A 26643-nucleotide genomic window follows, 5' to 3' on the forward strand; every position below is an offset into this window, starting at 1 on the left:
ATAGATAATTGACCATTCATCCCATCTTAACACACCAAGATGACTCGTGACCTAGAACCTAAAGAGTGTGCTTGGATTGTTAGAATCATGAATCAGAATTGACATCCTCATTCTGATCTAAAGAGTGCGCTTGGATTGTTAGAATCATGAATCAGAATTGACATCCTCATTCTGATTCTGTTAGAATCAGAATACTACCTCCTGCAGCGCCATAAATTCTTCCACCTATTCCACCCTTAGTTCCATTCATTATTTGAACCAAGTGCAAGAATCAGACTGAATTGAACTATGATGCTGATTCCAATTTGTAATTTCTACAATCCGAATGCACCAAAATAAGTAATACAATCCTCTGCATCCTTCTTACGGCGATGGCTACATGCCTCCCCATAACTTACAGCGAGAGCATCCGTTACAAAAAAAATTTGATTACCTATCTAACCAACCCATAATCACATGATGTAGACTTGGATGTGATACATGTCTATTACGGGATTTTCTATTTTTGGGTTAATCTTGTTTTTTAGCTTTTATCTAGGTTACTTTAGATGGACGAATGAGATTAATTTCTTAGGTCTTAAGTTAGCTTATAAGGGTTTCTTTTTTCAACAATGTTGTCAAAGGCAAGAAGCAAATCTGCATATGCTACTTAATCCTTCTCATCAAACTCCTCGTCTTTCATCTCTGTTGGTTTCTTCTCTTCCCCGAAAGAGCAACAGAACAACCATTCTTGACTACCTCACCATGCATCTTCAGCTTCTACAATGCAAAGTTTGTGCCATCAAACTCTAGAATATTTGGAATATAAAGTTTGTGCCATCAAACTCTAGAATATTTGGAATATCGAACTTGGTTGCACTCTTTCGAGCCATTAGGGATCAATCTACGATAAAAGAAAACTCCTCTACACCAATAACAAAACCTGCTGCTCTGATGCCAGATGTTGGAATAAAAACAGCCCAGCAGAGAAGAAAATAGCTGCAGATAAATAGAGAAATGTAGTGGAAATAGAAGAAAGAGAAACAGAGGAAGAAGCAAATGCAACCACAACAAGAGACATCAGATTTAGCGTGGTTTGGCGAAAGCTTACATCAACGGGAATGATATTCTTCATTTCAACAATGGCAACAATAAATAACAGGGAAAAAAATTACAGAGGAGAAACCCTAGCTACTCCAAGTGAAATGGTACCTAAACTTTATCAGTTTTTGTTCTGCGCAAAAAAAATTTGTTAGAGGGTTCCCGAAAAGGAAACATCGTTTCCACACCTTTTTCCACTTTTTCATCTTAAATATCTTCCAACACCAATCTCATACGTGTGGTAATAGATTCTGCTATATAGTGATAGATATGCATGTAGTAATAGATTCTGCTACATCTTATGCAAATAATGGTTATATATAATAGGTGTATACCTTTTTTTTTTGGGTAAGCCAGGCTTTGACGGGGACTCCGACCGATTTATTAAAAAAGAGAAAGATGATACAATAAAACACAAAACCATCCCTAACTCGGAACATGCGGCGGCGGGGGCGCGGGGGAGGGGGGGGGGCAAGGCTCAACACATATGAGCGATGGACACTAAGCCTAAGATATCTAAATGCCCAATGGTTGTGAATTACATAATCAACTAATTTGATAGGGGTATGATGGGCTCTTAGTGAGCGTCTTGGCCAATTTTTCTTGTGAACTTCCTTCCCTGATTCATTTGATTTCTCAAGTTCTGAATTCTCTTCTTCACTGCTATCCTCATGCTCGGCTAGGATCAGGTAGACTTGATTGCATTCATCCGCCCAGTATACCTTCTTTTTGTGAGATCCCTTGGGACCTTTTGTGCTTGTTGGATCGTCCTCCTTTTCTAAGGAAGATTCTAAGGAGGAGGAAACCTCTTCAGGGTCGGAGTCGTCCTCTGTTCCAGTGTCCTCACTCTCTTCATCATCTGTCTTTGCATCTGAGTCTTGATTATCATGGTTTTGGATGGCTTCTGAATCCAGGTCCTGAAGAATGTTGAATGGATTCTCTGCTAGGAGGGTCTTGGATACGGAGGAGTATTTGTACCTTTGTTTTTCTGAGGGCTTTTGTCCAGGGTATCACCAATCTGACAAGGAGCTTGAAAGATATTGTCTCTCTGGGCCAGATATGTTCCTTCACTTGTAGGATTCAATTTCTTTCTTTTTTTCAACCCATTCTTGTTTCTTCTGCAATAGGGCCGGTGTCTTGTTTGGGCGTTGGGGGCATCCTTCAGTAGTATGACTGAAATCTTTGCAGGTTGTACAGGCACTGGGTTTCCAATTTCGATTTCTTCAGGGAGGACTCTCAGCAGTGATCTCTACACAAACTCGAGCGTAGAGGAGTCGGGAAGCTTTAGTTGTGGTTGAGCCCATGAATAAGGCCTACCAATAACACTAGCACGTTTACTCAATCCTTTGTGGATCCAAAACTTCAAATGTAAGTCTGGGAATCTGATCCAAATAGGGATGGTGTTGAGTTCTAGTCTTTCCATAGAGCAGTGAGGGATCCATTTTTGGAGGATGGGATCCATTTTTGGAGGATGAGGGCACGACCTCCATAGGTTGTGGTGGGGGCTTCAAGGACCTTAGTACAATCCTCTTCATTCATGAACTTAAAAAGGATGAATCCACTTGGTACAGCTATGAGCTTAAATGAGTTCCCATTTTCTTTGGATGGTTTTTTAGAGATACATAGTATGGTCTCCTCCCAAGAAAGTAGTCCCCATGACAATGTTTCCATTTTTCTTCCGCCTCGTCGAAGTCATCTTCTCTAAATGAGCCAATGAGGCTTTGGTTCCTGCAACGGTTTTCTTTGGTGCATGGTATTCCAGTTTTGTTTCATGTATTTTGCTTTGAGTAGTTTCAAACAGTTGGTTCCACAAGGGTTTTGTTTGGACATAGTTCATGCTCGGGCAAGGGGGCACAAAGGGGGATGCACATGTATTTTGCATGAATCACATCCGCTCATAGCACATGTCATGTTCTTGTTGACAATTGAAGGTGAACAAAATAAGAATCAACCCACATTCGGAGAGAGAAAATTGCTTCAGTTCAAGTGTTAGACTGTACCAATTGGTTAGTGGAATATGAAAGTGGCTGCTCCCATTCTTGGAAACAAATAGGTCCAGCTAGATCCACACCAGAGGGAGTAGACTGAACCAAGGCCCGGCGAACTATGCAGAAAGTCGCTTTTACCGTCAACAATAAAAGCCAGTCTCTGTCTCTTCTAAGAGGGCATGTAGGTAAGATCAAGATTGCTGATCTTGTAGAACATCAAGAGGCTATTCATCGTGGTGTTGGTCCCATCTAGATCAGACATCCCATGCATAAGATAAAGGACTATAAAATTCAATGGTCTAGCTTTTCTGATCGGAACCCTTATTGAGGTTCAATGGATCAAGGGCATAGGATGATCCGATCAAGATTTTCTCGATGGATTTCGGCTAGCCCTATAGTCACGTAAACAGGCAGAAATAGGATCAATTAGTGTCTTTTAGAAATGATCGTAAAACTATTTCAAAAAGAAATGATCGTAAAAGCAACTTTCTTGTAAGCATTTTCTTATATAAAAAGGGAAATGATATTTGCCCTTCGGTATTCGTTAAAGTAGGGTGAATTTATCCTCAAGCAGTGAACCATTCTCACAGAAACTGTAAGCAATCGAAGTAGCCGAACCACTTAATTAGTTAAATATAGGGTGATGATAAATTTGCACACTCTATAGGATAATTCGCACCCCTTTTAACGTTAAAGTATGTGGCGCCATGGCGGACTTTTAAAGCTTTTTTAACGTTACAGGGGTGTACAGGGTGGTGCGAATTTATCATATCCTATAGATATATTCCCAATGTCTCCTAAGTGCTCATTAAAACAAATTCCATATCAAGAAGAGCATCTGCTTCTCCTCTTTTTCCTACTGCAAAACACTACACATCTCTCTATGAATTGAAAGCCTACTCTCTCTCTCTCTCTCTCTCTCTCTCTCTCTCTCTCTCTCTCTCTCTCTCTCTCTCTCTTTCTCTCTTTTGAATGGCTATAAAAGCCTACCCTTTCACCATTCTTGTACTGCATAGATAAGAGAGAGAGATTGAGATCGATCTAAGCTCGATCGAGTAGCGTTAAAGGAATAAGAAAATGGGTTCCTGTCTATCTTCCATGCGTGGTAATGACACAGAATCGTCTCGCATTCTCTCGTTCCACTCAGCTGCCAGCTGGAATACCCACCTCAACTCTACCAAGAACACTACCCAACTGGTGAATCTCATTATCTCTATCAATCTTAAATTTGACCATCTGTCTTGTAATTTATTTTTTTCTCGGTTTTATTTTTAATCATGATAAGTTTAGGAATTTCACTAAACTTTGGATGAATTGAAAAGAGACTATAATGAGTTTTTATGGAGAACACTCAAAACATAAGCATAGAAAAACAAGGAGTAATTATGAAAAGATATAAAGAGAGAATCATCCTAATCAAACCTAATTGTTAATCTAATTAGGTTGACTAATTTATCTAAGTTACCCCATTTAATCAACTTGCCCAATCTACCTCCAGGATGATCCAACGGTGAGATCTTAATCCAATCCAACCACTGGATCTCACATATTCTAACAAATCAATGAGAATGTTTTTTTTAATATGTAATCAACGAGATTGCTGTCGGTTTTTTCTGAATTTTAGTTCTAATCAACGAGAATGTTGTGGGTTTCTTCTGAATTGTAGTTCTAATAAATGAGAATGTTGTGGGTTTTCGATGGATTTTAGTTCTAATCAAGGATACTGATGTGGGTTTTCTGAATTTTAGTTCTAATAAACGAGATTGTTGTGGGTTTTTGCTGGATTTTAGTTATAATCAATGTGAATGATGTGGGTTTTAGACCTCCTGGATCATAGTAAACATGGCTTCTTCTGAGTATGGGGTTTTTCCTTAGGGATCATGTGTGTCCCGAGTCTCGCCAATTGCACAAATCCAACTCGCGTATTTCTGTTCTCTTGCTTGTTTTTAGCTTGTCTTCAAGGGTCTCATGACTCATGACCCTAGCTGTTTTGCAGTTTTCGTTAGGCATTGTTCCAAGTATTGGACAATGGTATTGTTCCTGCTATTTAACATCTTTCTTTATTTAATATACTCGTAGGGGTCCGCCTGACCCAGCTTACCCATAAAAAAATGATGTGGGTTTTCTGGATTTTACTTCTAATCAATGAAAATGATGTGGGTGTTCTGCGTTTTACTTCTAATCAATGGGAATGAATTGGGCTTTCTAGATTTTGCTTCTTATTAACTAGAATGATTGAATTTTGATTAAGATGGTGATCGATTTCTCGGCGTCGTGGTGCGGGCCTTGTCGATTCATGGAACCTGTGTTGAAGGAATTTGCTAAGATTTTTGCGAATGTGGTGTTTGTGAAGATTGACGTAGATGAGCTGAAGGTATATACGATGTACCCCTCCCTTTCATTTGGTAGAGAATGAGCTTGTTTTTACACCCCACTATTTTTATATTGGCAACCCTTTCTTCATTTGTAAAGCTTAAACCTCTTTCTTTTTGGATGGTAGGAAGTCGCTCAGGAATGGCGAGTGGAGGCGATGCCCACGTTCGTTTTAGTGAAGAAAGGAAAGGAAGTAGATAGGGTGGTGGGAGCTCAGCAAGAGGATCTCAAGAAGAAGATTGAAGAATACATGATAGATGAGAAATAGAATGAACACCTTGCTATAGCTTGAATGAATCTGCTTTCTATCTCTAATATGTAATCAAATAATATTGGACTCCCTTCTTTTAAATGCTACTTTCATTCAAGGTTTTAAATTTCGGACCTCGCCGAAATCCTGAAATTTTGGCCAAAATTCAGTAAAAAATCTTGAAGTGTCGATTTTTTAGGCTGAAATTTCGGATGAAATTTCTGTAATTCCGGCCGAAATTCTGTAAAAAAATAATAATAATTTCAACCGAAAGTTTGTAAATCTTGGAAGTTTCGGTTTTGGTACGTTTCAGTTTCGGTCTCAACCGAAATCTGGATCCAGAATTTTAGATTTCGGCCGAAATTTAAAACCATGCTTTCATTAACTTATTTTAGAAGCTAAATAGAATACAAAGGAAATAGAGGAGTGCTATTATTAAAATAAGAGAGCATGCATAAGTGTTAATGGTAGCACTACCATGGCCCTCAGAACCCACCATATTGGATGAGTCGTGGCCTGGAACCAAAGGGTGCCCTTGGATTGTCAATATCAGGAATTAGTATCGACATCAACATTACCTATTCCAGCGCCGTAAATTCTTCCACCTATTCCATCCCTTATTCCATTCATTATTTGAACCAAATGGAAGAATCCGACTAAATTGATCTGGGATGCTGATTCCAATTCATAATTTCGACAATCCAAAGGCACCCAAAAATGTTATCAATGTTATGGCGGAGCGTTTGGATGTATGGATTTTATAATCCAAGATTGTAAAATCCTGGATTTTACTGACTAAAACCTGATTTCACAATCATGGATTATAAAATCCAGGTTTAGCTTGTAAAATTCTAGATTATAAAATCCATGTATCCAAATGGTCTATAGATTTGTAAACTTAAACGTGTTCTTATTTGTTGTCTACATGTACAACTCAACTCAACTAAGCCTTCGTCCCAAGCTAGTTACGGTCGGCTAAATGAATCCTTTAGAAAATTTTTATGAAGAAAGTGAACGGATCTACACAGTTCAAATTGACTAAGTCTACTCCTGACACTAGTTGGGTTCGTCTACATGGATCATTTTCTTTCATTCTATCCTATCCAATGTCATGTTCTCTATTATGTTCCTAGCCCTCAAGTCCTTCCTCACCATTTCTACCCAAGTTGTTTCCGGTCTACCCTTATCTCTTTTTACTCCATCAACTTGGTATGGGTCACTTCATCTCACTAGAGCATTCAAAGGCCTACGTTGGATATGCCCAAACCATCTTAAGCGGTGCTCTCTCATCTTCTCCTCAATTGGTGCCACCCCCCACACCTTTTTATGGATGTCTTCATTTTTCATTCGATCTAACAGGTTGCACATCCATCTAAGCATTCGCATCTCCGCTACACTCATCTTATGCACATGCTGCTGCTTAGTGGTTCAACATTCTGAGCCGTACAGCATGATTGGCCTCACAGCTGTCTTATATGTTGTCTATCTGTATTTTAAAAGAAAATGACGAACATCAAAAATACAAGCCGGGTTCACAAATTCGGATGGTCTAAACCATTCATTTGCTGGCCTCTACAATAGATGTGTGGTGCATTAAAAGTTCATCTCCATAGTATGATCCTAACCCGTCATTTTATGGAGGTTTCTGTTTATGGTGGTCCCACCAAATTCAATGAATGGTTGAGGTTTCTGTTTTTGGTGGTCACCCCCAAATTAAATGAATGTTTGAGATCATCCAAATGAGTAGAGCCCATTGTACACTTTTGAGAGTGTATTTCCTTGGGAATACACGCATACATATATTATAGATAAAATCTCTTAGGGAAAAGATATTCCCCCCACCCCCACGGATAAAATCCCCACCTTTAACAGTTTCTGTGAGAATGGTTCACTGGTTGAGGATAAATTTACCCCCTTTAAGGTTTTTCTTTGCCTTTAAAACTTGACGAATAACGTTAAAGGAAGGGTGGGGTGATATCATTCCCCAATCTCTTACTTTCAAACTGAAAAATTAAATGATTTGATTCAATAGAATGCATCGGTTCAACTCGCATTTTTCGTCGGTCATAAAACAGAGGAAAAAAAAATCTTTTCCAAACTTTTCAAGAAAAATCCCGCGGTCCAAACAGGGCCTAAAAGTTTTATTGAGGAGTTCTCTTTGTCACCCTATATCCCTAATGCATACGATTGGTATGAAATGAGGAAAACTTGTATTTAAATGCTTAGGATGGTAATTGAACCCATACATGGCTTTAATCTCAAACCCAAGCAAAGGTCTTAACTTGGAATTCTAACTCATCAATGAATACAAAAATGCTTTACAAACACTCACATGCAAAACATGTATATGCTATTTTCTTAATTTCAACAAAAAGATCTCACTCAATGATCTATACTTGTTGATAGTTCCATCTCAGCAGTAAATTATTATAAGTAAAAAAATAAAAATTAAACACAATTACATACTTGCATGACCACATCTATACACTAACAAAAATCATTTAGGACATGTTTGGCACCCATGAAATAAATATTCCATGGAATATTAGTGGGGTCAGTTGTGATAGATGGGAGGAGCTATTATTTTTCACTGTTTTTAGGGATTTACCAAGCTCTCTCCATGCTCTCTCTCTACACTTGTGTTGCATCAAGTCTCTCCCCTTCCCTCTAACTATGCCTCTCCTTTTCAACTGGGCCCACGAATATTCTATAGAATAATTTTTGGGATGCGATATATTTGCCCATTTTTCTTACTTGGGACAGCCCCATCTAGTGTCGAAGAGTAAAAGGGGGCAAAAATATATCACTTCCCTAATTTTTTGTTGTTTCCATACAGGCCCTTAATGGAGAATGCCTTATCACTGCCCATTTTGATTCCTTACTTGAATGGAATAAGAGTGCCCTTACCTCATTGCCTATTTTTTTATTGGTTCAACCTGATTTTGGTTCGGGTTGGGTTGGCATTTGCAAAATTTGGGTCAGGTTAGGGTTGGAAAAAGACAATCAGAAATTATTTGGGGTGGGGTTGGGGTTGAGAAGGTCTAGATGAATTGGGTCACCCCCATCGTACAGCCATGATGTGGGTTCATAACAACTTAAGAAGGGCTCTACTCGTGGAGATGTTCCAAATGTACACACAGAAAGAGTCCAAAATGTGCCCAACCAAAGAGGAAAAGCCAAACAACACACGTAGAATGAAGAGAGTGGGGAAGGACCACGGAGCCACATCGCTACAACTGAATCATTCCCCTTCAGTGAAACAACTTTTCTACTTATGTCGTTTCCTCTTTATTTTTATAAAGTTTAGAGGGTCTCATTTCCCTCTGATTATGACCCCCTCAAAACCTTCACTCCCCCTATTTGCTAATCAACCAAGGCATCTTTGCTTTCTAAATAATACATTTGGGTTTGAGAATCTCCATTTAAAAATATGGAAAGCCAAAGAACATTTTGATTACTCCTTTATATATAATATGAGAATAGAGTTCCTAAGGTGTCACCTCATATACCTTATATGAGGTTAGCTATATGAGGTAGCGCTTAAAAACATAAGGGGCCTACTTTGTTTGAATGATCCAAAACATTCATTTGATAGGTCCTCACATAGATAGGGTGTGCCCAAAAAATGAACTTCATAGGATCATCCTAACCATTCCATTTGTGGAGGTTGAAATTGATGGGTATAAACCTCCATAAATTTGCATATTTTTAACCTCCATAAATGGAAGGGTTTGGATGATCCTATGGACCTGATTTTTTATAGGCACCATATCCATCTAAGGGCCTTTCAAATGAGCGGTTTGGATCGCCCCAAAAATGTGGGCCCCTTATGTTTTGTGAGCGCCACCTCATATAAGCTATATGAGGTGACACCTTTGGAACTCTATTCTCATATAATATATAGGTTATTGATGAATTAATCAAGCTAAATTTCACTATTTAGATGGTGGTTCGTTTTAGCACCATTGTCTCCATTCTTCACTTGGAAGATGGACTTAGATGATCCTCATGGTCCATTTGGTCGGCCCTCTCTTAGACAGCTTGTAAACCAAAAGTGTTTATCCTACTATTTTGGCTTATGGCAAAGATTTCATAAAATGCTAAAAAGAAACTGACTTTTGTTCTCTGAGTTTTTATATGGTGGAAGCCCTTATAGTCCGGAAATTTTCAAAAAGTACTGTACGGACCACACTACAGGATGATCCAAACCGTCCATGTGATGGGCCACAGCGTAAATAGGTAGTGCCCAAAAAAACATGTCTATAGGATGATCCCAGCCCTGCAATCTGTTGAGGAACTGCATCTCTTGTTCTCTTTCGAAAAGATGTTTATTACTTTATTATGCCTCACTTTTCCAATTCTATATTGAAATACAAATTGCCTAAAATAAGGAAATTGAAACAACAAGAGTACAATTTTCTGCCTAGCGGCAGCACTGTAGAATACAATACCTAGAGCTCTAAAGATCACTGAAACAAGAAGCAGTCCATCTCAAGCATAAACCCCAGTGTGTATAGTTTCAAGAATAATTATGGTGGCCACACTCCTAGTGGTGTCAACCATGGATCCACTTCGGGTCAGATCGGCCTATATCTTGGTCACAGTCCTTTCAGATTACTTATTGGTCGGATCAATTTTGGGTGCTTTTCGGACCCTATATTTAAATTCTTGATCATGATACATTTTGATTGGGACCGTCTAATTTAAGTGTCACAAGTCATGTTTACGTTAGGGCTTAGGGTTAGAAGAGAGAAGAGAGAAGAGAGAAGAAACTCAAAGAGGGAAGATAATCATCATCAAAAGAAAAAAGTGTGAATTTGAAATGTTGCTTCCTGTTTTTATTAGAGATTTTAATGTTATGAATAGACACATTGTGCCCAACATTCTAATCCTTTGGATCCATTGGACAATCAGGGTCCACTAACACCCTACACATTCCCTTTTTTTATTCATAAGATCCGCTTTTTTGATTTGTTGCTGATAGCTTTTCCTGAAATTGCAACAGTTTTAAGAACTTATAAGGGAGGTTTAAAGTTAAAAAATAGGAGTGTAATTATTAAATCAGGAGTGTGGATATCATCAGCTTACCCACCAAAACAAAAGAGGGTGGATATCATTTCTTTCGTTTTTTTTTTTTTGGTAGGTAAGCTGGGGTTTGGCGATGTAGATATCATTTCTCTAATTACTATGTATGTAATATTGAAGGAAGAAATACCAAATATTAATATATTAAGATTTTCTTTATTAGGAGAATATCAGTACCATACTATGTATTTTGATTAGCACTAAGATCCCTCCCTAGGGCTGGCAATTTCACCCGTGAAAACGGGGATCCGCCCCGCCCCGCACTGCGCAGGGATTCCCCAACTTGGAGCGGGCACGGGGACTTAAAAAATTCCCCGAAGTGGAGACTGGGTGGGGATGGAAATGGACCTGCCCGCCCCGTTTTAATATGCAAGAAATTATCAATATCCTCTTATTTTAGTAATGTTTTAGTATTTTTTTTGTTAACCGTAAATATTTCTTTTAGGCTAGTGATATTGGCACTACCATATTTTGATAAATGCACAAAGACGGCTTGTCTTTTTTCTTTTTTATGGGCGTTAGAAAGCTCTTTTGAGGTGAGAATTTTTTGTGCGGGACGGGGACAGGGATTCCCCGCCATCCCCGAAGCGGGGACGCGGAATGCAACATCCGGCCCCGCCCCGTTATATTAAATCAATATTCCAGATCATGAATGGGAAAGAGGAGATGAAAATTCTGGTGTAGTGGAGTCGTGAGATTCTATTTGTCCCTACTTTTTTCCATTCTAGTTATGAATTATTTAATATAAAGATAATCGTTAGGTGTATATAAAAATAAAAAGGAAGAAATAGGAATGGGAACCATGACGGAAAGGTGTGGAATCCACACTCTTTACAAGTCCAAATCCAATCCTCTTCTATTTATAAATAATTCCAGTACCCATAAGATTTGCTTCTGTGTATACTTTTCAAGGGGAGGAGTTATTGCATGAAGGGTTTTAAAGAAAAGAAAGGGAAAGAAGAGAAAAACTCCATTCAAACTTTTTTGAAATTGGGCACCATATATGGAAAATGAAGAAGTTTTATATGGTGTCCCCATGTACAAGCAAGTTCACCAATAAAATAAATTTATGGTAGGGCCCTTATTATTGGATGATCCAAATCATTCATTTGTTAGGCTATGACTTAAGTAAGCCATGGCCCAAAAATCATCTCCATAGGATGATACTAACCCTCTAATCTATGGAGGTTTCTATGTCTGTGTCATCCATTTATAGATTTTTCGAAGTTCCACTTTGTAAGCAGGTTGATTAGATGACCAAGAATGTCCAACTAATCAAGATTTTTTAGGTGGTGTGGCTCACTAGAACAATGGTATTCGATTATTGAGGTAGTTATTGCACATGTATGCCACATTTTATGGCGGAAATGGTGGAGACTGGAGATATAACTTACACCCATTTTACCATACACATGGTATGTTTCTAGTCATCAGATGTGACATCCTACCAATCCATACAATGGGCATAGCCACCCAATTGGTCATTGAAGACATTAGAACACCTGCCTTAGGTGGGCTTGCTACTGGTAGATGTCCCTATCCTTTCCTTAGGCTCTGTTTCTTTCAACGTAAAATGGGAGTAATTGAGTAAAACAATCTAAGATCCAAAAAGCCACAGAAAGGTTAGATGGAAATTGCTACAAAGACATGTGATCTTAGGCTCCTTACCAAGACACACTCAGATCAGATCCGATTATCTGAACAGAGACCATAAATCTGGCCAAATGCGATTATGAACACCTTGATCTAATGATCTAGGCCCTTGATCTAATGATCTAGGCCCTTGATCCATCAACACGACCGCATTTAGGGTCCGGCCAAGAAAAAACTGAACCATTGATTTTTGTAGTCCTTTGACTTCCACATGGCATGTGATGTTGGTCCGGGATGGGAGCAAAGCATGTGAGTCACCTCATGATATTCTACAAGACCACGAGTCTTGATTTCACACGGATATCCCTATTCGACCCAAAAATCGCACATTAAAGCCTATTCAAATGCTAACCACCTGCCTAATTTTCTCCATAATCTTTTGATTAAAATTTGAGGAATGCTAACCCGAAGGGTGCCTTGCCAAAAACCCAGATGCAAGGGCGTCCCATTAGATCCAAGTCATTAGCTGAGGCAACTATTCAATCAAATGATCCAGCACGGATTGGATTTTTTTGAGACTAATCTTTTGATTGAATTTGAGAAATTTCAAAACCAAAGGGCACCCTTGCAAAAAAAACCTAGCTTCAAGGGTGCCCATTAGATCCGCGTCACTCAACCATATTTAACTATTTATCATACCTTTAATCTTGTATTATTATAAATGAACTTAAGTTACTTGGATCCAATGAGGTACCCTTGCAGCTTGGATTTTCCGAGCGAGCCTTTAGTTTAGCATTCCTATCGAAATTTATGTTAGGTAAACCGTAAGAAGAAATAAAAGTTGAATAAATGAAACGAAAGAGACCCAATTGTCAAAAAATTGGTGAGAAAAAAACACAGACCACGGAGACCGTACGTATCTCTTCTTTCTTTTTTTCTCTCTTTTTCCCCTTTATTACTATTTTTTTCGCTTTCGGTAGTTGAAGCGGTGGTGACGTGTTTTTCGTCAAACTCATCTCTAGTCTCCACCCTAATTGGGCCCTACTAAAAGACTCATGATATTTCTCCTTCTTCCTAATTTCAATAGGATATGCAAAGTTTAGTAGGGCCCACTAATCTGAACCATTTGTTCATGCTCCAAAACTCTCTACATATGATGATGAATCCTAATCCTGAAATGGGCAGATCAAAATTTTGAAAAAAAAAAAACAAAATTATAGGGTTAGGATCATCTTATGGTTTAGATCATCAAGATACAAATGAAGGGCTTAATTTTTATAGTCTTATATGTTACACATGGGATGTTTGGTTTATGATGGTACCACATGGGTCATCACTTGCTGTCTACAAGATCAACTCTCATGATTTCACATACATTACCCATTAGTTCTTAGGTCATTTGAAGTGAAGAAAGTGGGTGAAAAGTTGGAAATAATGTGATGCTGGGGATTGTAGGAGAATTGAATAATAGGGGATTTTATATGGTGAGTGTACCTGCTACCTAGTAATAGTATTAGTACCTAGTAAAAAAATTAGAAGAAAGAAAATTTGAGAATGAGGGTGTGACTTGTGAGTGTACCCGTCAAGTACATCACATGATTTCTCACACGCAAAAAGTAAAGATGGGTTTTCCGCGAAATTGCCTACCTATCAAATCCCTAGGAATAAAGAAAGAAAGGTGATGGTGAGGTATGAGCGTACGAATAAAGTACATGTTGTAGTTTGGGCCGTTTCTTAGGGGGCAAAAGTCAGTGTGGTGGTGCCCAAAACCCGATAAAGATGGCCCACTCACTCTCTCTCTCTCTCTCTCTCTCTCTCTTCAGATCTCCTCTTTCTCTTTTTAACCGTCTTTTCGCTTTGATTTCTCTGTTTCTCTACTTGTTTGGTTTTTGGTGAGTGTTTTGATGTTTTTGTGATTAGAAGAAGATGGAGGATAAGGCTGAAGTTTTGGAGGCAGTACTGAAGGAGGCTGTGGATTTGGTACTTAGATCTAGGACTGTTTTTTCTTTGCTTTGTTTTCTTGGTAATGTTGGTTTTTGGATGATGGGTTTTATTTATTTTTTTCCCTGGTTTTGTTTGTGATTGTGCAGGAAAATATTCCTATAGAAGAGGTTTTTGAGAATTTGAGATGCAGCAAAGAGGGTTTAACTTCAGATGCTGCTCAGGAGAGGTTGGCCATCTTTGGCCACAACAAGCTCGAAGAAAAGAAGGTTTTCTTTTCTTTTCTTTTCTTTTTGCTTCTTTCTTCTGTTTTTCTTGTAATCTGATTTTTTTTTTTTTGCCGTTTTTCTTTGATTTTATTTGCTGGGTTTTGTTTATCTTTGTTTGAATGTTTCAGGAAAGCAAATTCTTGAAATTTTTGGGGTTTATGTGGAACCCATTGTCTTGGGTTATGGAAGCTGCAGCAATCATGGCTATTGCGCTTGCAAATGGAGGGGTGAGTGAGTGGATTTTCACTGTTTTTTAGGGTTTTTTTTTTTGGCTGAGTCTGTGATGTTTTGTTCCCTTTTTTGTGTAATTTTTTTTCTTATAGGGTAAAACTCCAGACTGGCAAGATTTTGTTGGGATTATAACACTGCTTGTAATCAATTCGACGATTAGTTTCATTGAGGAAAATAATGCTGGGAATGCAGCTGCTGCTCTAATGGCTCATCTCGCTCCCAAAGCTAAGGTAGTAGATGATCCTATCTCTGTTTCTTGCCCCTTTACCATTTTTTATTTTTGTTGTATGTTTGTTGGATCTAACCAGACAGGCAATTTGGGTTTTTTGTTTCTGCTTTCTGACTTTGATAGTGGATTGTAACATAATTGGAATTCACATAGTTGTTAAAAAGATTTTTTTTTTTCTGCTTTGCTGATCAGTCAGACTCTTTGCAAAGATGAAATTAGATGTTTAGGAGAAATTTTAAAGAACAATTCAAATTTGTTTTCACACCCTCTCTGTAGGTAAATTGTATCTGATAAAGACGATATTTTTCCTAGATTACGATCGTTTTGTATCTTGCGGGGTATGGGAGACTAAATTGGCCTTGTTATTTTAACACAAAACATAGGTACTAAGGGACGGAAAGTGGAACGAGGAAGATGCTGCTGTTCTTGTCCCTGGGGACATAATCAGTATCAAACTCGGTGACATCGTAGCTGCAGATGCGCGTCTCCTTGATGGAGATCCTTTAAAGATCGATCAGGTAAATTATTGCTTCCATTTTCATCATTTAGTACTTACTACATGCCGAATTGAGTTAAGCCTCCTTTCATTTGTGACCATAGCTTTAAATTTCAGCCGAAATCTGAAATTTCGGCCGAAATATTTCGGTTTCGGTCAAACCGAAGCCGAAAGTACATTGAATAGGAAAAGGACAGGACTTCGTCAAAATTTCACTTTTAACCGTTATTTAATAAATTCCACCTAAATTTAAAGATTTCCACTGAAATTACAGAAATTTCCAGTGAAATTTTATACATTTCGGTGGAAATTTTTTTAAAAATGAATTTTTTTGTCAAGGTTTTACATGATTTCAGCCGAAATTTTCCACTGATGTGGCTAAAACCGACATTTAAATCCTAGTTTTGTGACTATCTGCTTTCTTTGCAGTCTGCCCTTACGGGAGAGTCCCTTCCAGTGACCAAAGGCCCTGGAGATGGTGTTTATTCTGGTTCTACATGTAAACAAGGAGAGATCGAAGCAGTGGTCATTGCCACTGGTGTGCATACATTTTTTGGAAAGGCTGCACATCTTGTTGACTCCACTAACCAAATTGGTCACTTCCAAAAGGCAAGGATTTCAATCTCTCCATTTGGGACAAAATCACTTTCTTTCCTTCCATTTTTATTTACATTTGGTTTGTGTTTCATTGAATAGGTCTTGACTGCTATTGGGAACTTCTGCATATGTTCAATTGCCGTGGGGATGATAATAGAGATTATTGTCATGTACCCAATTCAAGACCGAAAATACCGTCCTGGTATTGACAATCTTCTAGTGCTTCTCATTGGAGGAATTCCCATTGCCATGCCCACAGTTCTTTCGGTGACTATGGCAATCGGTTCTCATCGCCTATCTCAGCAGGTTTTCCGAGTGGATTTTCTCAGAGCATTATTTATTGATTGTAGCTTGAGGCATACCAAATTTCAAGTGCTTGGTAATTGATGCAGGGGGCTATCACAAAAAGAATGACAGCTATTGAGGAAATGGCTGGCATGGACGTTCTCTGCAGTGACAAGACAGGAACACTAACATTGAACAAGCTCACTGTTGACAAAAACCTAATTGAGGTCAGATGGGGAATGCCTACATGTATTTTTTCCCCAATTGAGGATGAAATACGGATGCTTATTCTAATGTCCTATTTAGGTTTTTGCAAAAGGAGTAGATGGAGATACTGTCGTTCTGATGGCTGCTAGAGCTTCTCGAATTGAAAACCAAGATGCCATTGACACCGCTATTGTTGGGATGCTAGCTGACCCAAAGGAGGTAAAATGCTTCCGTAGGAATTCGCTCTTATTTGTGTATGTCTCTTTGATTCCTTTATTAATGAGACTATCTTTTCATGCTATTCCACCAAAAGGCACGTGCTGGTATTCAAGAAATTCACTTTCTTCCATTTAACCCAACCGATAAGCGAACAGCTCTAACTTATATTGACAGAGAAGGAAAAATGCTTCGCGTCAGCAAGGGTGCACCGGAGCAGGTATTGCTATTAATGCCTTTTTTGTTTTATTTATTTATTTTTTAATGGTCCTTTTTTTGTTTTCTTTGTTTAGACTTGAGAGCAATTTTGATTGTCTATGGCTTGATGTTTGCTTATCCTGCTTTGTCATTGGTCTCCCAGATTCTTAATCTCGCACACAATAAGTTGGATATAGAGCGCAGAGTTCATGCTGTGATTGACAAGTTCGCGGTGCGAGGGCTTCGGTCACTTGCTGTAGCTTACCAGGTACAACTATTACCTTGCTCTCACATCCTGATTATAATTCCTTTGGGACTATTTTCTAGTGGGGTGCTGCTAGTGGATCTTGTTTGCTATGTTTTTTTTAAACTCTGCATTTGATATTATGCAGGAGGTTCCAGAGGGAAGGAAAGAGAGTCCAGGAGGACCATGGCAGTTCATTGGTCTCATGCCTCTCTTCGATCCTCCTCGCCATGACAGTGCAGAAACAATCAGGAGGGCACTAAACCTTGGTGTTAATGTTAAAATGATCACAGGTGTGGTTTTTCTGTATGAAATCATCATTTTTTTTACTTTTTTGCACTTGGTAGCTGTTATTTGATTCTTGCATACTCGGTAAAGTTACTATCACAAGAATTCTAGAATAAAAATAGAAAATCATATAGTACCTTATAGGATCGATTAATTGAATGTGTATGTATACAAAATGATACTTATTTTTCATTTTCTTGCCCAGATTTTGTTGCACAATAGACTGTTACTCAGACTAATATAATCTCAGGAACTGCTTGGAAAATTATGTTTTTGCATTGTAGGATGCAAGCCAACCAATTGAAAACTGCCATATATGATCTTCGCTTGAATCAAATACTTTATGTCGCTAGATGTTCACATGTTGTGCTCCTAGGTGCTCACAGTGTGTTTTACACACAGATTGTTTTGGACAGGCTTTGTAATGAATTAAAGAGATTGCTAATATTTTGGAAATGTTGAACATAAAATTGGGTACGTCTGTGTTCTCATATGAGTACATATAGCAATGTGTATTATAGCAGTATATATTTGTTATGCATGCATTATTTACATACATATTTATGCCTCTTGTATATATATTTATACATGTAGAAAGTGGGGTTAGCTGAGGGGCGTTGGTGTTGGCACTCACATTATTAGGTACTTCCGACAGGATTGTTATTTTTTTCAAGAGCCCTTAAGGCCTATTTCAGTAAGAAGAAGAGGGGAGACGAACATCTAGGTTCTAAAGAGGACCGTATTGCTAATGTCATCGTGGCATCTGTCTAGCACCTGCTGATGTCAGCACTCTGCAAGTAGGGTCCATCTGGTCAGAATGCTGCTACACTTTCAGCATTCATCCATTTTCCTATGCTATATTTGATTTATTTATTTGTTTCAGTTTTTTCTGTAATCATTTGGCCTGGTTTTAATATTTTTTTCAGCACTCATCAACAACTCTGTCAGCCGATCGGTACAATTGATGGAAAGACATCACTTTTCCATATATATATATATATGATATAATATGATATGATCCAAAACTACCTCTGAGGCATCAGAGAACCTCCAAGGAAAACCTTGTCCTTGACACGTCTAATGAATCATGTTCTAAGAATAGAGCAAGTTGATCGTGGAATGGGATCATAGACGCAATGTTGCTGAAGAATACTCCAACGGATTCTCATGTGACTATGTCAGGATTGACTGCATGTAGGCAATGCTACATAGTGTTACAACCGTTTGAATCGCTAACACGGATGACTTGACCATGGTTCATACCCAATATGTGCCTATGTAGGATCACACTTCTTAAATCATGAAAAATTATGAAGGATCACACGTCTTTCTAAAGAAACTCTTTAGATCTTCTATGGAATCACATCATAAATCTATATGGCATCCCATCTTTAAGAGTTCCAAGCATCAAAATAGGAAGAGTGGGTAAGCTTCACGGCCATAGTGTTCTAATTCTAATTGATTCCATCATTGAAAAATAATGTACAAAGAACCCTCTTTTAAGAGATGATGGATGATGGTAACTATCTGGGTGCTCTCCTTTAATGAGAGTTGGATCATAGTTTCAAAACTCCCCTGCGGCAGCGGCATCATGGACTCCCTAGTGTCTACACCTTTTTTACCTTAGCCGCATTCTTGTCCGAGTCTGTGTTTTGCCATATAAAATTCAATCAAAACCAAGCTTTTAAATTTCGGGTTTCGGTCGGTCAAAATGGGTTGAAATCGAAACGTTACTTTATTTCGATCGAAATTTCTACGCTTATCCCGTAGGACGAAATTTAAGGGATTTCACCCAAAAATCTAGATTCTTGATAATTATTTGATATTATCCCAAAATTTTGGAAATTCCGGGCAAAATTATGTATGAGATAAAATAGGTGTTAGACAATTCCGTTAGATTTCGCCCGAAATTTTGAAATTTCGGTTTCGATGAGTACCGAAACACATTCCGAAACCGAAATTTAAAACCTTGATCAAAACTCCTTTGATTCTCCCGAGTTATGATCACATCAAATGAGTACTCGACCGTGTCGTGCCGAGCCAACTAGGATTTGCTCTTGTCGTGTTTTGACCTGCATCTGCGTTTTAAAACACTGAGTTGGATACATGTCAAGAGTAGAGAGATGAGTATAACTACCTGGGTGCTCTCCTTTAATGAGAGTTGGACACATGGCAAGAGAAGAAGATAGATGAGTATAACTACCCTAGGGCTGGCAATTTCACCCGTAAAAACGGAGATCCGCCCGCCCTGCTCGGGGTGGGGATTCCCCACTTTGTGCGGGGATGGGGACGGGGATTTTAAAAATTCCTCGGTACGGGGGCGTGGCGTGGCGAGGCGAGGATGGCTCTGGGCCCACCCCGCCCGGATTCAATACATTGCTTTATACCATTATTAATACATAATTGCATTGTCAAAAAAAAATTATAGTTTTAAAATTCCAAATCTGCCATTTGGCCCTTTGTCTTTTAGTGTGCGGGGCGGGGATGGGGCGGGATGTGGATCAGATATTCTTCGCGGTGCGGGGACGGGGATTCCCTTCCATCCCCGTAGCGGGGACAGGGCGGGGAATGCAACATCCGGCTCTGCCCCATCCCGTTGCCAGCCCTAAACTACCCGGGTGCTCTTCTTTAATGAGAGTTGGACACATGACACTCTTATCACATTACAACACGTAATTACAAAGTTACATAGACACAATAAAATTAAAATATAAAAATAAAATACACAGGATAAAATAAAATAAAATAATGTCACTTAAACTACACACTAGAAACATATGAGACACTTCTGATGAGTCCCACTGCCATATTGAGCTCCCTTTATGTTATTCACTAAGGTTATTCCCCATCTTTCTTCCCCCACTTGATAATCACTCGATTTCGTTGAGTCGAGGATCTGATCCATCACTGTCGTTGCCTTGAGAGCTCATTTCCCTAAGGGTGCAACTTGGGTCGTTTTTTGGAACGGGTTGAGCTTTTATCTTAAAATCGGGTAGGGTTCGGTTTGAATCCTATTCATTTTTTAGCAAAAGCTCAACCCGACCCGACCAAGTTGCACCCATTTCCTTTTAAGCGCACTATGAGGGGATACGACAATTTAAGCACACAATATGATTGGATATACAACGCACCCTCCATATCGTGTTTCCCCTATATGCATTGGTTTATAATAATATTTAAATCCATATGCAAGGGAGGCTCATTTCATTGTTTACATGTTCTTTCATTGTTTCTCTCAGATCTGCATATTCAAACTTGTCAGAATTGTTATTATTATTATTTTATTTTTATTTTTTACTTTTTTCAGGGGACCAGCTGGCAATAGGAAAAGAAACTGGCCGTCGTTTGGGAATGGGCACCAACATGTACCCCTCTTCTGCATTGCTAGGCCAGACCAAGGATGAGTCTATTGCCGCTTTGCCAATTGATGAACTGATAGAGAAAGCAGATGGTTTTGCTGGTGTTTTCCCTGGTATGGTCCTCATAGAAAATGGAAATTTTGTTATTTCCATTGGGTGATGGAACAAACTTTTCTGTTCCCTTTGCTTACGTTTATCTGCTCTTGTTTCTCTCTGTTCAGAACACAAATATGAGATTGTAAAACGTTTGCAAGCAAGGAAGCATATATGTGGAATGACTGGTGATGGAGTCAACGATGCTCCTGCTCTTAAGAAGGCTGACATTGGGATAGCTGTTGCGGATGCAACAGATGCAGCTCGAAGTGCTTCTGACATTGTTCTGACAGAACCTGGCCTGAGTGTCATCATTAGTGCTGTACTGACCAGTCGTGCAATTTTTCAGCGGATGAAAAACTATACAGTATGTGATCCTCTTGTTTATTGAGCAACATGATTTCCTATTGAAAATTAGTTTTTTTTTTCTCGTGTCATTGTGTCAATAGGTTGATTACTTTTTTAATGATATAGGTTGATTACTTGTATTTTTTAATGGTATCGTTTGATTACTTATATTTGCATTCAATAGTCTGATTACTTTGTTTTTGTTCAATAGTTTGATTACTTTGTTTCTGTTTCATAATTGATGTATCGGCTGTTATTGATAATGTGGATCTACATTTTGCAGATTTATGCAGTGTCCATTACCATCCGTATTGTGGTAAGTTATCCGGTTGTCATATTATAGGCTTCATAATGTACATGGCCTTACGGCCACACCTGCACCTCTGGTGTAATGTTTTAGCCTAACTAAGTTTCTAACAATCGGTTGGGTCTTTCACAAATTGCCACTAGTTCGTCATGGAAAGGAATAGTGGGTTACATGCAAAAAACCATGGATTTTTTTGCATAAAACAACACTTCACAAGCAATTGTCATTTGAACCCTATAACAAGCATAGGGTTCAGTTTTGGGAAATGGTATCAGCACAGCCATGTTTTAATAATTGCACTAACCCTTCTTGTCTTTTATTATCTAAAGAACTGTCAAAGGTTATTACAGTTGCCAAAAAGATCTCACAAGCCAATTACAAAAGAAAAGACAAGCTGCGTTTGTGCAATTATTAAAACATAGTTGCGCTGATATCACGTCCCTTAGTTTTTTGATCTTGTGGCTTAATTTAAATCCTTAGTTTTTCGATCTTGTGGCTTAATTTAAATCAAAACTAGCTGGTTTTGTTTTGTATTGCAAAGAGTGTTGCACGGTTAGAGGACACTAAATTCAGTTGCTTATGCTTCCACTTTGGGTTTAACTGTAACAGCTTGGTTTTATGCTGCTGGCACTCATATGGGAGTTTGATTTTCCACCCTTTATGGTGCTTATCATTGCCATACTGAATGATGGTTTGTACTTCTCTCCCAAGATGCATTTGTAATCTTGCTTATTTCTATTTTAGGTTTTCATTTTTACTATTGGACTAGTATATAGCAATGGTTTGACCCCAAACTCTTTTTACTCTTTGAACTTCTTTGAGTGACTTCTTCAATTGACCGCCTCCTGTAACCTGATCAGGTACCATAATGACGATTTCAAAGGATAGGGTGAAACCATCTCCTCTGCCAGACAGCTGGAAGCTGTCAGAGATCTTTGCAACTGGCATCATTCTTGGAAGTTACTTGGCAATGATGACTGTCATTTTCTTCTGGGCAGCCTACAAAACTGATTTCTTCCCGGTAAGAAGACTTCCTTAACTGAAGAAATAAGTGATAAGAATATAAGTCAGTAGCACCACCTCATTTTGTGCTTTTTGACATGTTTACAACTATTGAGCTTGGAAGAGATACTGTTAGGACAGATGAAAACTCTTTTCTTTTTTTTAAAATAAATTTACTTGTGGAACAAAAGTTTCTTGAGATATGGGTATGGCACATGTCTTCAATGTCCAAAAAACAAAAAATTTTGGGGCCGTTTGGATACACGGATTTTAGAATCTTCGATGTCCTCAAAATCCTAGATGGGAGACGAGAGAAGAAGGAGACCGTCCGTTTCGCTTCTCTTTAGAATCTTGGATTTTAAGTAAGAAATCCAGTTTTTAGAAATCTCTCTCCCATCCTGAGATTTTTAAAACCTGGAAACATGGGATGATCTCCTACTCTCTTGCTGATGGAAAGAAGGGCGAGAAATCAAAAAATGACGTCTGGTCTCCTTCTCCTCTCGTCTCCCATGTACGATTTTGAGGAAATCCAAGATTCTGAAATCCGCGTATCCAAACGGCCCGTTTGAGTTTGTTCTTGTCATACTTGCATGTGCATACGCATGTGCGCGCGCGCACACACATGTTACTGCCGTACGGATATACATTGGTGATCATTGTTTAACTCATCAGTAAACTAAAACACAATTTGTTTAGGTAGGAATATATTGCTAGACTAAACAAAAACACAATATCTCAAACTGTTTCTGTAAAAAAAATGTGGAAGGATCTCGCATCTTCTGCGAGAGAAAAAAGGATATGGTATAAGCAGTATGAAATAAGCCTTATCTGAATTGTCCAAAATATGAAAAAAAGGAAAAAAGGTAAATGAATTAGGAGTATCCAAGGTGTATGCCCTTTCCTTATCCAAGATCCCTTTCCGATGCTCGCATATTCCAGGCTTTTGAAGGATCCCAGTATTATCGTATACTAAGCTTATCCATTATTACCGAGTTGTTACTTTGTTAGAGTAACGCTTAGTTTCCTTTGTTGTTTGAGAAATTGCCAGCGGATTTTCAAGGTTGAAAGCCTCCAGAAGCATGATCAAGATGACTTCAGAAAGCTTGCTTCTGCAATATACCTGCAAGTGAGTACAGTCAGTCAAGCTCTCATATTTGTCACACGATCAAGGAGTTGGTCCTTTGTCGAGCGCCCTGGATTCTTACTTGTTATAGCTTTCGTGATCGCTCAGCTGGTGGGTCCTATCCTTTTCTTATTCCTTGCACAATTTCAATTCTCGCTTTCTACTTCTAGGACAAGGGCCTTAATATTCTTAAGTTGTTGCACACGTGCAGATTGCTACATTAATTGCAGTGTATGCAAGCTGGAGTTTTGCTGCAATTGAAGGGATTGGCTGGGGTTGGGCTGGCATTGTTTGGCTATACAATATCATCTTCTACTTTCCACTTGATTTCATCAAGTTTATGATTCGCTATGCCCTGAGCGGGAGGGCCTGGGACCTTGTTATCGAGCAGAGGGTATGCGTGTGTTTGTTACCACATTGTGTCTCATACGTCAGGGCAACTCTTGCTGATTGTACTGGGTTTCTTGTATCTTGCAGATTGCGTTCACGAGGCAGAAGGATTTTGGAAAGGAAGCAAGGGAGCTTAAGTGGGCACACGCTCAAAGAACTTTGCATGGTCTGGCTCCTCCTGACTCGAAAATGTTCAGTGAGAGGACTAATTTTACAGATCTAAACCAGATAGCTGAAGAAGCCAAACGGCGAGCGGAGATTGCGAGGTAAGCCACTTCGTTCTTTACAGCCATATTAGTTTTGACAGGAGAATAAATCAAGCACGTATATTATTAGTCCATCTATTTCTATTTCTTTACCAAGGATTTTGAAGGTTTTTCGTATTTGGTTTGTATCTTTTCCATTTTATGTAGTTATTCTCAAAGGACTCAAATTATTTTTTTAGGGAAATTGATGGTGTGAAACACCCAGGCAGTAAATCATGCTATGTATGAATCTTATCACTGTTGCATAAAGGTTGGCTAGCAACAGTAATTGGGACCCACTTGCTTGATTGCTCAACTGGCAATCGTATCAAATGGGCCCCACTTTTCATCACCATTGGATCCCAGTTTTTGAGGATTCATCCTTAGGAAGAGTTTCCGTATGGGTATTTCATACTGGGTCATTTCCCTTCTTCAGAACCAACTTAGCCTCCATTGAATGCATAGAAAATAAAATCAAGGATAACCTCATTTCTGTTACCTGGATTGCAGACTTAGAGAACTACACACACTGAAAGGGCACGTGGAGTCGGTGGTGCGATTGAAGGGTATAGACATAGACACCATCCAACAAGCCTACACTGTCTGAGAATAGTTATGAGGAGGAGCTGAAGGTGGAAGGTTGGGAATCCATGCAATCAGAACCTTAAATTCATCACCTATTTATTATGTGAACAATGAGTAGGAGCTGATGAGAGAGTGAGTAACAGGCTTTGCATGTAAAACCCATCACTTCTCGTATACACCATATTATATAGTCATAGTCCTCCCATTTACTAGTATTATTTTTATTAATCATCTTTTGTTTGCTTTTATGGTAGGGTATTGTTCTGTTCTCTATTTATAATTTTTGAATTACCTGGGGAAGCATCACTGTAAATATTGCGTGTGTGCATGTGGTTTGGTTTCTCATAGTGTTGATCGTTGTTTTCATCTTCTTCTGTTAGTTCCTTTTTTTCTTTTTCTTGTGGGCTCCTTGTTTTGATAGTGGCGCCCTTTTCCTTATTGGTATACATTACCTTGCAGTATGGAAAGAATTATAGGTTGCTCTTGAGTAGCTTAATGGCTTTAGTCAATGTCTGATATGCTACCTAACTGTGAGGCATCATGGTCAGCTGTAGTACTTGAATTTGAGACATCAGAGTCTAGCATGGTACCCAATTTAAATAAGTAAATGACTTAGCATTTGAGAAAGCACTTAGGGCCCATTTGGATGCCAGAACATTTTGATTTGGATTTCTCACATTTGCAGCCCTTTTTGCATTGTAATTTAGAACAGATCAAATTCTTGGATTTCTAATTCAGCAGCTGACAGTGAAAAAAATCAGATTTCTAAATTTGCTGTGGATATAAGAATAAGAAATTGGAAATCCACAAATGTGGCAGTTTCCTTCATCCTCTTTGCTCCTCAACCTCTCCCCTCGACTAGGAAGTAAACCTCCCCCCCCCCCCCCCCCCCCCAACCCCCCTACATGAGCTCAATTCCAAATCCAAATACAAAATGGAAGGTATACAAACGGGTCTTTAACTGCTTGCTAATATCAGTATGGTGTGTATAAACCTTCAGGGGCCGTTTGGATATCAATATTTTAAAATCTTGGATTTCCCCAAAATCCATGATGGGAGACGCGAGAAGGAGACCGTCCCGTGTTTTCTGATTTCTCACCCCTCTTTACGTCTTCTGATTTCTCACCCCTCTTTACGTCGAGCAAGAGAGTAGGAGATCGTCTCGTGTTTCTAGGTTTTAGAAATCTCAGGATGGGGGATGGGCGAGAGATTTTCAAAACCGGGATTTCTTACTTAAAATCCACGATAATGGATTGCAAAATCCAGAATTTTACACTGCTTTCAAACAAAAACCTGGATTCTAAAATCCAAGAATCCAAACGGCCTCTTGTGAGTATTTTCATTTATCTCCAACTAATCATCAAGACATTAGCATAGGCTAATATAATGCAAAAAATGGTGTTTTTTTTAAAATTGAAATAGATACCAGATTTATTAAGATAGAAAAGATTATAAGTGCGCTTCGGATGGTAAAGATCTCCCCATTTACAATGAGTTGCTAGATGCTTCTAATTTGGCTAGGAGGCAATCAGCCAAATCGTTGGCGTGCCAAAGAGAAAACACCATGCAAACATGGATCTTTAACCTCATTCATGAGATTGGCAAGTCTCCAAGGCCCAAT

The 26643-nt window shown here is 38.8% G+C and overlaps 2 protein-coding genes across 2 annotated transcripts; both read left to right on the forward strand.

Annotated features, from left to right (window-relative positions):
- The first annotated feature begins 4016 nt into the window (after positions 1–4016).
- On the forward strand, positions 4017–5818 carry LOC143858634 (thioredoxin H2-2-like). Its single transcript, XM_077369330.1, has 3 exons — positions 4017–4265; positions 5320–5442; positions 5569–5818. The coding sequence occupies exons 1-3, from the start codon at positions 4146–4148 to the stop codon at positions 5707–5709; spliced, it is 384 nt and encodes a 127-aa protein (XP_077225445.1). The 5' UTR covers positions 4017–4145; the 3' UTR covers positions 5710–5818.
- An 8364-nt stretch (positions 5819–14182) lies between these two features.
- Positions 14183–25268, forward strand: LOC143858362 (plasma membrane ATPase 1-like). The gene is made up of 21 exons (XM_077368994.1): positions 14183–14349; positions 14460–14579; positions 14708–14806; positions 14903–15040; positions 15423–15557; positions 15965–16144; positions 16232–16438; positions 16525–16644; positions 16724–16843; positions 16938–17060; positions 17202–17306; positions 17431–17575; positions 20878–21042; positions 21151–21389; positions 21654–21686; positions 22287–22368; positions 22538–22698; positions 23728–23913; positions 24014–24196; positions 24280–24458; positions 24948–25268. The coding sequence occupies exons 1-21, from the start codon at positions 14296–14298 to the stop codon at positions 25042–25044; spliced, it is 2871 nt and encodes a 956-aa protein (XP_077225109.1). The 5' UTR covers positions 14183–14295; the 3' UTR covers positions 25045–25268.
- The last annotated feature ends 1375 nt before the right edge of the window (positions 25269–26643 follow it).

The sequence above is a fragment of the Tasmannia lanceolata genome, unplaced genomic scaffold, assembly GCF_043159265.1.
Source record: "Tasmannia lanceolata isolate RefF3 unplaced genomic scaffold, GAP_Taslan_0.1 ptg000026l, whole genome shotgun sequence".
NCBI lineage: Eukaryota > Viridiplantae > Streptophyta > Magnoliopsida > Canellales > Winteraceae > Tasmannia > Tasmannia lanceolata.